Raw genomic sequence first — 14,405 nt, 5'->3', positions numbered from 1 at the left:
ACAAGACCATGATGGTGGGGAATGGCACATTTTGTCTGAGGAGGAAGATGGTGATAAGACAGTTGCCGATAAGTCAGGTTGTTGCTAATTCACCAATTCAGGAGGACCAGGGCAGCGCATGGCGGTGGAAGACGAGGTGGTGGATGATGAAGTCACTGAACCAACCTGGGAAACCTGGGGCATGCAGAGCAAGGCCAGCAGAACTGAAGGGGACCGATCGGCAGTACCGAAACCTGCAGGAATAGGTAGCAGGGTGACCAGGGGGAGAAGGTGGGAAATTATTCCGCCAACACTTGTTAACTTCTTCAAAGAATTAGAAGATCCCCAGTTTGGTTCTTTTTTACAGAGTTCCAAGACAAAAAAATGGTAATTTACAACCTGTGCAATGAAAAAAAATCAGCAAGGGCCTGACTACTAAGAGCCTAAACACCAACCTGCATGATCAGGTACCTGTCATCTAAGCACCTGAGAACGATTGGGTCTACAATTGGTGCCAATGGGTGACACCACTGCCTCATCCCCTGTGGTAGGTGATGGCCAATCCCCTGTCTATGATACTGTTACAGATGCCTCCCACCATACGCCTGTTATTGCACATTCTGAGGCACCATTATCAGGTGTTACAAAATCGTTGTCCAAGCACAGCATTCAGCTGTCCCTACCCCAGGCCTTGAAATGAAAAAGAAAATTCTCAGCCACCCACCTATGGGCCCAAATGCTAAACGTGCATATTTTCAGGCTGCTTGCCGTGGAAATGTTGCCTTTTTAAGTTTGTAGACAAAAAGGATTTCCACCGACTCATGGCGGCAGCTTTCCCTTGATTCTTTGTCCCCAGCTGACACTATTTCTTCTGGTGTGGCATTTCCTCTTCTACTAGCACGTGTCCAGGAATATCACCCATGCCCTTACCAATGCACTTACTGGGATTGTCCACTACACGACCGATACGTGGACACGTGTCATATCCCCTGGTCCTTGTGTTACTAAGACCTGAACCCGAACCCGTCCGAACCTGCTTCCCCAGTCCATGTGTTGCTAGTTCCTAAACACGTTTTCCCTAGTTCATGTTTGGCCAGTGCCTGAACCCGAAAACCCTGGTCCTTGTGCGGCCAGTTCCTCAACCTGCTTCCCTGGTAGGTGTGCGGTCAGTGCCTGAACTCGAACCCCTGGTCCTTGTACAGCAAGAGCCTGAAGCAGCTTCCCATCAACCCACTGAGGCCAGTGCCTCAACCTGCTCCGTTGGTCCTTCTGCGGTCAGTTCCTCAACATGCTTCACTGGTCTGTGTGTGGACAGTGCCTGAACCCGACCCTCTGGTCCTAGTTCGGCCATTGCAGGAACCTGCTTCCCTGGTCTGTGTGTTGCCAGCGCCTGAACCTGTTCGCCTGATCTGTGTGTGCCCAGTGCCTGAACTTGCTCCCCTGGTCTGTGTGTGCCCAGTGCCTGAACTTGCTCCACTGGTCTATGTGTGGCCAGTGCCTGAACCTGCTTCCCTATTCCATGTGTGCCCAGTGCCTGAACCTGCTTCCCTATTCCATGTGTGGCCAGTGCCAGAACCTACTCCATAGTCCATGTGTGTCCAGGACCTGAACCTATTCCTGAGATCCATGAGTCTGGACAGCTATACCAGTCTCCAAATTCAGTCCTGTCAGTGACTCCTTGTCAGTGTCGTTCTTCCTGAGTGTCCAGAACCGGTGTAGTCTGAGCAGAGCCAGAGACTGTCAGTGTGTGTGTGTGTGACCCTTGGGGTGAGCAGCTGCAGTACCAGGGACTGCCCTGGAGTGATACCCGGCCGCTATCAGCAGCTCAAGCATGACTCCACCATCAGGAGCTCCAGTGAAAACCAGGAACTCTATTAGCTACGCCTCTCTTAGTTAAGCCCGGACCCTGCTCCTATTTCACCTCCATGTTCCCGCTGTATCTTACACCCATATTATAGATGCACAGCGGTGCTATCACATATAGCGCTATCACATTATCTCCAGATATCACCTGTATTTATCTGAACGGGGGAATCAATAGCTGAGAAAACACAAAACATAAAACTTCCATCCCAGAACTGTCCGGTCTGGAGAATGAGGAGAATGTGACCCTTCTCTGCTTTATTTAATGGTGGCTCCTCACCGGGGCGGTTACCTGTAGGATCGTCCTCTGTGCACCGCTCATCACCCTGCACATCACGCTCTTCTTTCTCCATTATGACTGTAGTATTATTATTTTCAAATTTTACACCTGGATTTCAGATCTGTGAAAGAAATAATGGAAAAATCACAAACAGAAGGAAAAGTAACAGCAAAAACACACAAAAGGAAAAGTCACATGGAAATTCATTCTAGATGACCAGAGGCGATCAGTAAAGAGGCGCCGTCAGCTCTCCGGACACGACGGCTCTAGTAGATCCTCATAGTCTCCATTATATGATTCTGGAGCATCTCGCTTTATATCTCGGCGTTGTACCGTTCCTCTGTTATTCCTACTGATAATGTATGAATATATTGACAGCTGGGTGTTACCAGGAGGGGGTGTCTCTGCACAGTCCAATCAGTTCACAGGGTCCGTGCATGGACATGCCCCTTTAATAAATCTAATGTAAACACCCAGTTGTCAATTTATTCATGGCTGAGGACCCCCGTGCCAAAAGCATCTAGAAAGTTTTTTACTCAGGATCAAAGAAACCAGGATCTGGTGACTGCGTCGGCGTTTCCTTCCATGTAATGTGACTCCACGCCGGGAGGTCAGACGTGGATATATCTGCACAAACCAGAAGAGGATCCTGTGGTCAGAGGATCCTTCAGATCTAGATCTGATGTGAGAATAGGCCAGGGCCTATTTAACACTTCATGGACCAGAGATTTTATTTGCTTTTGTTTTTTTCTTCACAGGTGAGGGATATGGTTGTCATTTTTCTTTTTTTACAGGACACCAGGGATTCAATGGAATCATCATTAGGTGACTCACAAAGTCCCCTTCCTGCAATACTAGTATGGCGGCACGATCGCGCGGCCTCACGGTGAGCGGCGCAGCGATCGCGTGCGGTTGTCAGCTGTATGTGACAGCTGACAGCCCGCAGCAATGCCCACGATTCATGATGCCCAAAAACGGCAGAGAAATCTAGGTATAGTACAATGCCAGATTTCACTTCTAACATGAGTGACAGCTATTGTAAATTCTACAGTGTATATATACAGGATAGGAGGAGAGGTACTGTGCAGTGTATATACAGGAGGAGTGGTACTGTGCAGTGTATATATAAAGGAGGAGTGGTACTGTGCAGTGTATATACAGGAGGAGTGGTACTGTGCAGTGTATATATAAAGGAGGAGTGGTACTGTGCAGTGTATATATACAGGATAGGAGGAGAGGTACTGTGCAGTGTATATATACAGGATAGGAGGAGAGGTACTGTGCAGTGTATATACAGGAGGAGTGGTACTGTGCAGTGTATATATACAGGATAGGAGGAGAGGTACTGTGCAGTATATATATACAGGATAGGAGGAGAGGTACTGTGCAGTGTATATACAGGAGGAGTGGTACTGTGCAGTGTATATATACAGGACAGGAGCAGTGGTACTGTGTAGTGTATATATACAGGAGGAGTGGTACTGTGTAGTGTATATATACAGGACAGGAGGAGAGGTACTGTGCAGTGTATATATACAGGACAGGAGGAGAGGTACTGTGCAGTGTATATATACAGGACAGGAGGAGAGGTACTGTGCAGTGTATATATACAGGACAGGAGGAGAGGTACTGTGCAGTGTATATATACAGGACAGGAGGAGAGGTACTGTGCAGTGTATATATACAGGACAGGAGGAGTGGTACTGTGCAGTGTATATATACAGGACAGGAGGAGAGGTACTGTGCAGTGTATATATACAGGACAGGAGGAGAGGTACTGTGCAGTGTATATATACAGGACAGGAGGAGAGGTACTGTGCAGTGTATATATACAGGACAGGAGGAGAGGTACTGTGCAGTGTATATATACAGGACAGGAGGAGTGGTACTGTGCAGTGTATATATACAGGACAGGAGGAGTGGTACTGTGCAGTGTATATATACAGGACAGGAGGAGTGGTACTGTGCAGTGTATATATACAGGATAGGAGGAGAGGTACTGTGCAGTGTATATATACAGGACAGGAGGAGTGGTACTGTGTAGTGTATATATACAGGAGGAGTGGTACTGTGTAGTGTATATATACAGGACAGGAGGAGAGGTACTGTGCAGTGTATATATACAGGACAGGAGGAGAGGTACTGTGCAGTGTATATATACAGGACAGGAGGAGCGGTACTGTGCAGTGTATATATACAGGATAGGAGGAGAGGTACTGTGCAGTGTATATATACAGGATAGGAGGAGAGGTACTGTGCAGTGTATATACAGGAGGAGTGGTACTGTGCAGTGTATATATACAGGACAGGAGGAGTGGTACTGTGCAGTGTATATATACAGGATAGGAGGAGAGGTACTGTGCAGTGTATATATACAGGACAGGAGGAGTGGTACTGTGCAGTGTATATATACAGGATAGGAGGAGAGGTACTGTGCAGTGTATATATACAGGATAGGAGGAGAGGTACTGTGCAGTGTATATATACAGGACAGGAGGAGTGGTACTGTGCAGTGTATATATACAGGATAGGAGGAGTGGTACTGTGCAGTGTATATATACAGGACAGGAGGAGTGGTACTGTGCAGTGTATATATACAGGATAGGAGGAGAGGTACTGTGCAGTGTATATATACAGGACAGGAGGAGTGGTACTGTGCAGTGTATATATACAGGATAGGAGGAGTGGTACTGTGCAGTGTATATATACAGGATAGGAGGAGAGGTACTGTGCAGTGTATATACAGGAGGAGAGGTACTGTGCAGTGTATATACAGGAGGAGTGGTACTGTGCAGTGTATATATACAGGACAGGAGGAGTGGTACTGTGCAGTGTAAATATACAGGATAGGAGGAGAGGTACTGTGCAGTGTATATATACAGGATAGGAGGAGAGGTACTGTGCAGTGTATATACAGGAGGAGTGGTACTGTGCAGTGTATATATACAGGACAGGAGGAGTGGTACTGTGCAGTGTATATATACAGGAGGAGTGGTACTGTGCAGTGTATATATACAGGACAGGAGGAGTGGTACTGTGCAGTGTATATATACAGGAGGAGTGGTACTGTGCAGTGTATATATACAGGATAGGAGGAGAGGTACTGTGCAGTGTATATATACACAGGACAGGAGGAGTGGTACTGTGCGGTGTATATATACAGGATAGGAGGAGAGGTACTGTGCAGTGTATATACAGGAGGAGTGGTACTGTGCAGTGTATATATACAGGACAGGAGGAGTGGTACTGTGCAGTGTATATATACAGGATAGGAGGAGAGGTACTGTGCAGTGTATATATACAGGACAGGAGGAGTGGTACTGTGCGGTGTATATATACAGGATAGGAGGAGAGGTACTGTGCAGTGTATATACAGGAGGAGTGGTACTGTGCAGTGTATATATACAGGACAGGAGGAGTGGTACTGTGCAGTGTATATATACAGGATAGGAGGCGAGGTACTGTGCAGTGTATATATACAGGACAGGAGGAGTGGTACTGTGCGGTGTATATATACAGGATAGGAGGAGTGGTACTGTGCAGTGTATATACAGGAGGAGTGGTGCTGTGCAGTGTATATATACAGGACAGGAGGAGTGGTACTGTGCGGTGTATATATACAGGATAGGAGGAGAGGTACTGTGCAGTGTATATACAGGAGGAGTGGTACTGTGCAGTGTATATATACAGGACAGGAGGAGTGGTACTGTGCAGTGTATATATACAGGATAGGAGGCGAGGTACTGTGCAGTGTATATATACAGGACAGGAGGAGTGGTACTGTGCGGTGTATATATACAGGATAGGAGGAGTGGTACTGTGCAGTGTATATACAGGAGGAGTGGTGCTGTGCAGTGTATATATACAGGATAGGAGAGGTACTGTGCAGTGTATATATACAGGACAGGAGGAGTGGTACTGTGCAGTGTATATATACAGGAGGAGTGGTACTGTGCAGTGTATATATACAGGATAGGAGGAGAGGTACTGTGCAGTGTATATATACAGGACAGGAGGAGTGGTACTGTGCGGTGTATATATACAGGATAGGAGGAGAGGTACTGTGCAGTGTATATACAGGAGGAGTGGTACTGTGCAGTGTATATATACAGGATAGGAGAGGTACTGTGCAGTGTATATATACAGGATAGGAGGAGTGGTACTGTGCAGTGTATATATACAGGAGGAGTGGTACTGTGCAGTGTATATATACAGGATAGGAGGAGAGGTACTGTGCAGTGTATATATACAGGACAGGAGGAGTGGTACTGTGCGGTGTATATATACAGGATAGGAGGAGAGGTACTGTGCAGTGTATATATACAGGATAGGAGTGGTACTGAGCAGTGTATATATACAGGACAGGAGGAGAGGTACTGTGCAGTGTATATATACAGGAGGAGTGGTACTGTGCAGTGTAAATATACAGGACAGGAGGAGAGGTACTGTGCAGTGTATATATACAGGATAGGAGTGGTACTGTGCAGTATATATATACAGGACAGGAGGAGCGGTACTGTGCAGTGTATATATACAGGACAGGAGGAGTGGTACTGTGCGGTGTATATATACAGGATAGGAGAGGTACTGTGCAGTGTATATATACAGGATAGGAGTGGTACTGTGCAGTGTATATATACAGGACAGGAGGAGAGGTACTGTGCAGTGTATATATACAGGAGGAGTGGTACTGTGTAGTGTATATATACAGGAGGAGTGGTACTGTGCAGTGTATATATACAGGAGGAGTGGTACTGTGCAGTGTATATATACAGGATAGGAGAAGAGGTACTGTGCAGTGTATATATACAGGATAGGAGGAGAGGTACTGTGCAGTGTATATATACAGGATAGGAGGAGAGGTACTGTGCAGTGTATATATACAGGATAGGAGGAGAGGTACTGTGCAGTGTATATATACAGGACAGGAGGAGAGGTACTGTGCAGTGTATATATACAGGACAGGAGGAGTGGTACTGTGCAGTGTATATATACAGGATAGGAGGAGAGGTACTGTGCAGTGTATATATACAGGACAGGAGGAGAGGTACTGTGCAGTGTATATATACAGGATAGGAGGAGAGGTACTGTGCAGTGTATATATACAGGACAGGAGGAGAGGTACTGTGCAGTGTATATATACAGGAGGAGTGGTACTGTGTAGTGTATATATACAGGAGGAGTGGTACTGTGCAGTGTATATATACAGGAGGAGTGGTACTGTGCAGTGTATATATACAGGATAGGAGAAGAGGTACTGTGCAGTGTATATATACAGGATAGGAGGAGAGGTACTGTGCAGTGTATATATACAGGATAGGAGGAGAGGTACTGTGCAGTGTATATATACAGGATAGGAGGAGAGGTACTGTGCAGTGTATATATACAGGACAGGAGGAGAGGTACTGTGCAGTGTATATATACAGGACAGGAGGAGTGGTACTGTGCAGTGTATATATACAGGATAGGAGGAGAGGTACTGTGCAGTGTATATATACAGGACAGGAGGAGAGGTACTGTGCAGTGTATATATACAGGATAGGAGGAGAGGTACTGTGCAGTGTATATATACAGGACAGGAGGAGAGGTACTGTGCAGTGTATATATACAGGATAGGAGTGGTACTGTGCAGTGTATATATACAGGAGGAGTGGTACTGTGCAGTGTATATATACAGGAGGAGTGGTACTGTGCAGTGTATATATACAGGACAGGAGGAGTGGTACTGTGCAGTGTATATTTACAGGACAGGAGGAGAGGTACTGTGCAGTGTATATATACAGGAGAGGTACTGTGCAGTGTATATATATACAGGACAGGAGGAGAGGTACTGTGCAGTGTATATATACAGGATAGGAGTGGTACTGTGCAGTGTATATATACAGGACAGGAGGAGAGGTACTGTGCAGTGTATATATACAGGAGGAGTGGTACTGTGCAGTGTATATATACAGGAGGAGTGGTACTGTGCAGTGTATATATACAGGACAGGAGGAGTGGTACTGTGCAGTGTATATATACAGGACAGGAGGAGTGGTACTGTGCAGTGTATATACAGGAGGAGCGGTACTGTGCAGTGTATATATACAGGATAGGAGTGGTACTGTGCAGTGTATATATACAGGAGGAGCGGTACTGTGCAGTGTATATATACAGGAGGAGCGGTACTGTGCAGTGTATATATACAGGATAGGAGTGGTACTGTGCAGTGTATATATACAGGATAGGAGGAGAGGTACTGTGCAGTGTATATATACCGGACAGGAGGAGAGGTACTGTGCAGTGTATATATACAGGATAGGAGTGGTACTGTGCAGTGTATATATACAGGACAGGAGAAGTGGTACTGTGCAGTGTGTATATACAGGACAGAAGGAGTGGTACTGTGCAGTGTATATATACAGGACAGGAGGAGTGGTACTGTGCAGTGTATATATACAGGATAGGAGGAGAGGTACTGTGCAGTGTATATATACAGGACAGGAGGAGAGGTACTGTGCAGTGTATATATACAGGATAGGAGGAGAGGTACTGTGCAGTGTATATATACAGGACAGGAGGAGAGGTACTGTGCAGTGTATATATACAGGACAGGAGGAGAGGTACTGTGCAGTGTATATATACAGGATAGGAGTGGTACTGTGCAGTGTATATATACAGGACAGGAGGAGAGGTACTGTGCAGTGTATATATACAGGAGGAGTGGTACTGTGCAGTGTATATATACAGGAGGAGTGGTACTGTGCAGTGTATATATACAGGACAGGAGGAGTGGTACTGTGCAGTGTATATTTACAGGACAGGAGGAGTGGTACTGTGCAGTGTATATATACAGGACAGGAGGAGTGGTACTGTGCAGTGTATATACAGGAGGAGCGGTACTGTGCAGTGTATATATACAGGATAGGAGTGGTACTGTGCAGTGTATATATACAGGATAGGAGGAGAGGTACTGTGCAGTGTATATATACAGGACAGGAGGAGAGGTACTGTGCAGTGTATATATACAGGATAGGAGTGGTACTGTGCAGTGTATATATACAGGACAGGAGAAGTGGTACTGTGCAGTGTATATATACAGGACAGAAGGAGTGGTACTGTGCAGTGTATATATACAGTACAGAAGGAGTGGTACTGTGCAGTGTATATATACAGGACAGGAGGAGAGGTACTGTGCAGTGTATATATACAGGATAGGAGGAGTGTGTTATGTTTGCTAATGACAGGTGTTATGAAGGCAATCCAGAAACACAGTGTGCTTAGCGATCAGAGCGCACACAGTGATCTGACAAATACCCAAAAATACAAGAACGAGCTCTGAGACGTGGAAACTCTGTAGACTGCACACCTGATCCTATCCTAAACACAACTAAAAGCGGCTGTGGATTGCGCCTAACAACTACCTAGGCAACTCGGCACAGCCTAAGAAACTAGCTAGCCTGAAGATAGAAAAATAGGCCTGACTTGCCCCAGAGAAATTCCCCAAAGGAAAAGGCAGCCCCCCACATATAATGACTGTGAGTAAGATGAAAAGACAAAACGTAGGGATGAAATAGATTCAGCAAAGTGGGGCCCGATATTCTAGGACAGAGCGAGGACAGTAAAGCGAACTTTGCAGTCTACAAAAAACCCTAAAGCAAAACCACGCAAAGGGGGCAAAAAAAACCCACCGTGCCGAACTAACGGCACGGCGGTACACCCTTTGCGTCTCAGAGCTTCCAGCAAAACAAAAGACAAGCTGGACAGAAAAAAAGCAACAAAAAAGCAAAAGGCACTTAGCTATACAGAGCAGCAGGTCACAGGAACAATCAGGAGAAGCTCAGATCCAACACTGAAACATTGACAAGGAGCAAGGATAGCAGCATCAGGCGGAGTTAAGTAATGAAGCAGTTAACGAGCTCACCAGAACACCTGAGGGAGGAAGCTCAGAAGCTGCAGTACCACTTGTGACCACAGGAGTGAATTCAGCCACAGAATTCACAACAGGAGTGGTACTGTGCAGTGTATATATACAGGACAGGAGGAGTGGTACTGTGCAGTGTATATATACAGGATAGGAGTGGTACTGTGCAGTGTATATATACAGGATAGGAGTGGTACTGTGCAGTGTATATATACAGGATAGGAGGAGAGGTACTGTGCAGTGTATGTATACAGGATAGGAGGAGAGGTACTGTGCAGTGTATATATACAGGACAGGAGGAGTGGTACTGTGCAGTGTATATATACAGGAGGAGTGGTACTGTGCAGTGTATATATACAGGACAGGAGGAGTGGTACTGTGCAGTGTATATATACAGGAGTGGTACTGTGCAGTGTATATATACAGGACAGGAGGAGAGGTACTGTGCAGTGTATATATACAGGAGGAGTGGTACTGTGCAGTGTATATATACAGGAGGAGTGGTACTGTGCAGTCTGTATATACAGGACAGAAGGAGTGGTACTGTGCAGTGTGTATATACAGGACAGAAGGAGTGGTACTGTGCAGTGTATATATACAGGACAGAAGGAGTGGTACTGTGCAGTGTATATATACAGGACAGGAGAAGTGGTACTGTGCAGTGTGTATATACAGGACAGAAGGAGTGGTACTGTGCAGTGTATATATACAGGACAGGAGGAGAGGTACTGTGCAGTGTATCTATACAGGATAGGAGGAGTGGTACTGTGCAGTGTATATATACAGGACAGGAGGAGAGGTACTGTGCAGTGTATATATACAGGATAGGAGGAGTGGTACTGTGCAGTGTATATATACAGGACAGGAGGAGTGGTACTGTGCAGTGTATATATACAGGACAGGAGGAGAGGTACTGTGCAGTGTATATATACAAAATAGGAGGAGAGGTACTGTGCAGTGTATATATACAGGATAGGAGGAGAGGTACTGTGCAGTGTATGTATACAGGACAGGAGGAGAGGTACTGTGCAGTGTATATATACAGGACAGGAGGAGTGGTACTGTGCAGTGTATATATACAGGATAGGAGTGGTATTGTGCAGTGTATATATACAGGATAGGAGGAGAGGTACTGTGCAGTGTATGTATACAGGATAGGAGGAGAGGTACTGTGCAGTGTATATATACAGGACAGGAGGAGTGGTACTGTGCAGTGTATATATACAGGACAGGAGGAGTGGTACTGTGCAGTGTATATATACAGGACAGGAGGAGAGGTACTGTGCAGTGTATATATACAGGACAGGAGGAGTGGTACTGTGCAGTGTATATATACAGGACAGGAGGAGTGGTACTGTGCAGTGTATATATACAGGACAGGAGGAGTGGTACTGTGCAGTGTATATATACAGGACAGGAGGAGTGGTACTGTGCAGTGTATATATACAGGACAGGAGGAGAGGTACTGTGCAGTGTATATATACAGGATAGGAGTGGTACTGTGCAGTGTATATATACAGGACAGGAGGAGTGGTACTGTGCAGTGTATATATACAGGACAGGAGGAGTGGTACTGTGCAGTGTATATATACAGGAGGAGTGGTACTGTGCAGTGTATATATACAGGACAGGAGGAGTGGTACTGTGCAGTGTATGTATACAGGATAGGAGGAGAGGTACTGTGCAGTGTATATATACGGGATAGGAGTGGTACTGTGCAGTGTATATATACAGGACAGGAGGAGAGGTACTGTGCAGTGTATATATACAGGAGGAGAGGTACTGTGCAGTGTATATATACAGGAGGAGAGGTACTGTGCAGTGTATATATACAGGACAGGAGGAGAGGTACTGTGCAGTGTATATATACAGGATAGGAGTGGTACTGTGCAGTGTATATATACAGGACAGGAGGAGAGGTACTGTGCAGTGTATATATACAGGAGGAGTGGTACTGTGCAGTGTATATATACAGGAGGAGTGGTACTGTGCAGTGTATATATACAGGACAGGAGGAGTGGTACTGTGCAGTGTATATTTACAGGACAGGAGGAGTGGTACTGTGCAGTGTATATATACAGGACAGGAGGAGTGGTACTGTGCAGTGTATATACAGGAGGAGCGGTACTGTGCAGTGTATATATACAGGATAGGAGTGGTACTGTGCAGTGTATATATACAGGAGGAGCGGTACTGTGCAGTGTATATATACAGGATAGGAGGAGAGGTACTGTGCAGTGTATATATACAGGACAGGAGGAGAGGTACTGTGCAGTGTATATATACAGGACAGGAGGAGAGGTACTGTGCAGTGTATATATACAGGATAGGAGTGGTACTGTGCAGTGTATATATACAGGACAGGAGAAGTGGTACTGTGCAGTGTATATATACAGGACAGAAGGAGTGGTACTGTGCAGTGTATATATACAGTACAGAAGGAGTGGTACTGTGCAGTGTATATATACAGGACAGGAGGAGAGGTACTATGCAGTGTATATATACAGGATAGGAGGAGTGTGTTATGTTTGCTAATGACAGGTGTTATGAAGGCAATCCAGAAACACAGTGTGCTTAGCGATCAGAGCGCACACAGTGATCTGACAAATACCCAAAAATACAAGAACGAGCTCTGAGACGTGGAAACTCTGTAGACTGCACACCTGATCCTATCCTAAACACAACTAAAAGCGGCTGTGGATTGCGCCTAACAACTACCTAGGCAACTCGGCACAGCCTAAGAAACTAGCTAGCCTGAAGATAGAAAAATAGGCCTGACTTGCCCCAGAGAAATTCCCCAAAGGAAAAGGCAGCCCCCCACATATAATGACTGTGAGTAAGATGAAAAGACAAAACGTAGGGATGAAATAGATTCAGCAAAGTGGGGCCCGATATTCTAGGACAGAGCGAGGACAGTAAAGCGAACTTTGCAGTCTACAAAAAACCCTAAAGCAAAACCACGCAAAGGGGGCAAAAAAAACCCACCGTGCCGAACTAACGGCACGGCGGTACACCCTTTGCGTCTCAGAGCTTCCAGCAAAACAAAAGACAAGCTGGACAGAAAAAAAGCAACAAAAAAGCAAAAGGCACTTAGCTATACAGAGCAGCAGGTCACAGGAACAATCAGGAGAAGCTCAGATCCAACACTGAAACATTGACAAGGAGCAAGGATAGCAGCATCAGGCGGAGTTAAGTAATGAAGCAGTTAACGAGCTCACCAGAACACCTGAGGGAGGAAGCTCAGAAGCTGCAGTACCACTTGTGACCATAGGAGTGAATTCAGCCACAGAATTCACAACAGGAGTGGTACTGTGCAGTGTATATATACAGGACAGGAGGAGTGGTACTGTGCAGTGTATATATACAGGACAGGAGGAGCGGTACTGTGCAGTGTATATATACAGGAGGAGTGGTACTGTGCAGTGTATATATACAGGACAGGAGGAGTGGTACTGTGCAGTGTATATATACAGGACAGGAGGAGTGGTACTGTGCAGTGTATATATACAGGACAGGAGGAGTGGTACTGTGCAGTGTATATATACAGGAGGAGTGGTACTGTGCAGTGTATATATACAGGAGGAGTGGTACTGTGCAGTGTATATACAGGAGGAGCGGTACTGTGCAGTGTATATATACAGGATAGGAGTGGTACTGTGCAGTGTATATATACAGGAGGAGTGGTACTGTGCAGTGTATATATACAGGAGGAGTGGTACTGTGCAGTGTATATATACAGGAGGAGCGGTACTGTGCAGTGTATATATACAGGATAGGAGTGGTACTGTGCAGTGTATATATACAGGATAGGAGGAGAGGTACTGTGCAGTGTATATATACAGGATAGGAGTGGTACTGTGCAGTGTATATATACAAGACAGGAGGAGAGGTACTGTGCAGTGTATATATACAGGATAGGAGGAGTGGTACTGTGCAGTGTATATATACAGGACAGGAGGAGTGGTACTGTGCAGTGTATATATACAGGACAGGAGGAGAGGTACTGTGCAGTGTATATATACAAAATAGGAGGAGAGGTACTGTGCAGTGTATATATACAGGATAGGAGGAGAGGTACTGTGCAGTGTATGTATACAGGATAGGAGGAGAGGTACTGTGCAGTGTATATATATACAGGACAGGAGGAGTGGTACTGTGCAGTGTATATATACAGGATAGGAGTGGTACTGTGCAGTGTAGATATACAGGATAGGAGGAGAGGTACTGTGCAGTGTATGTATACAGGATAGGAGGAGAGGTACTGTGCAGTGTATATATACAGGACAGGAGTAGTGGTACTGTGCAGTGTATATATACAGGACAGGAGGAGTGGTACTGTGCAGTGTAAATATACAGGACAGGAGGAGTGGTACTGTGCAG

At 45.7% G+C, this 14,405-nt stretch overlaps 1 protein-coding gene across 3 annotated transcripts in view; it reads right to left on the bottom strand.

Annotated features, from left to right (window-relative positions):
* The window catches only part of LOC138641608 (zinc finger protein 585A-like), a 137,246-nt gene that overhangs the window by 37,529 nt on the left and 85,312 nt on the right, over positions 1 to 14,405 (bottom strand). Inside the window, exon 2 of one of the 3 annotated variants that reach the window (XM_069729120.1) lies at positions 2,123 to 2,243. The exons of 1 other annotated variant lie outside the window; for it this stretch is intronic. In XM_069729120.1, the coding sequence (XP_069585221.1) occupies positions 2,123 to 2,195 (73 nt within the window). In that variant the 5' untranslated portion in view covers positions 2,196 to 2,243. The remainder of the gene's footprint in view (positions 1 to 2,122; positions 2,244 to 14,405) is intronic. One more of the 3 variants, XM_069729121.1, reaches the window with a different exon arrangement.

Source organism: Ranitomeya imitator, chromosome 6, assembly GCF_032444005.1.
Source record: "Ranitomeya imitator isolate aRanImi1 chromosome 6, aRanImi1.pri, whole genome shotgun sequence".
Taxonomy (NCBI): Eukaryota; Metazoa; Chordata; class Amphibia; order Anura; family Dendrobatidae; genus Ranitomeya; species Ranitomeya imitator.
The sequence above is the reverse complement of the archived record's forward strand: the minus strand, read 5'-3'. Positions and strand labels throughout refer to the sequence as shown.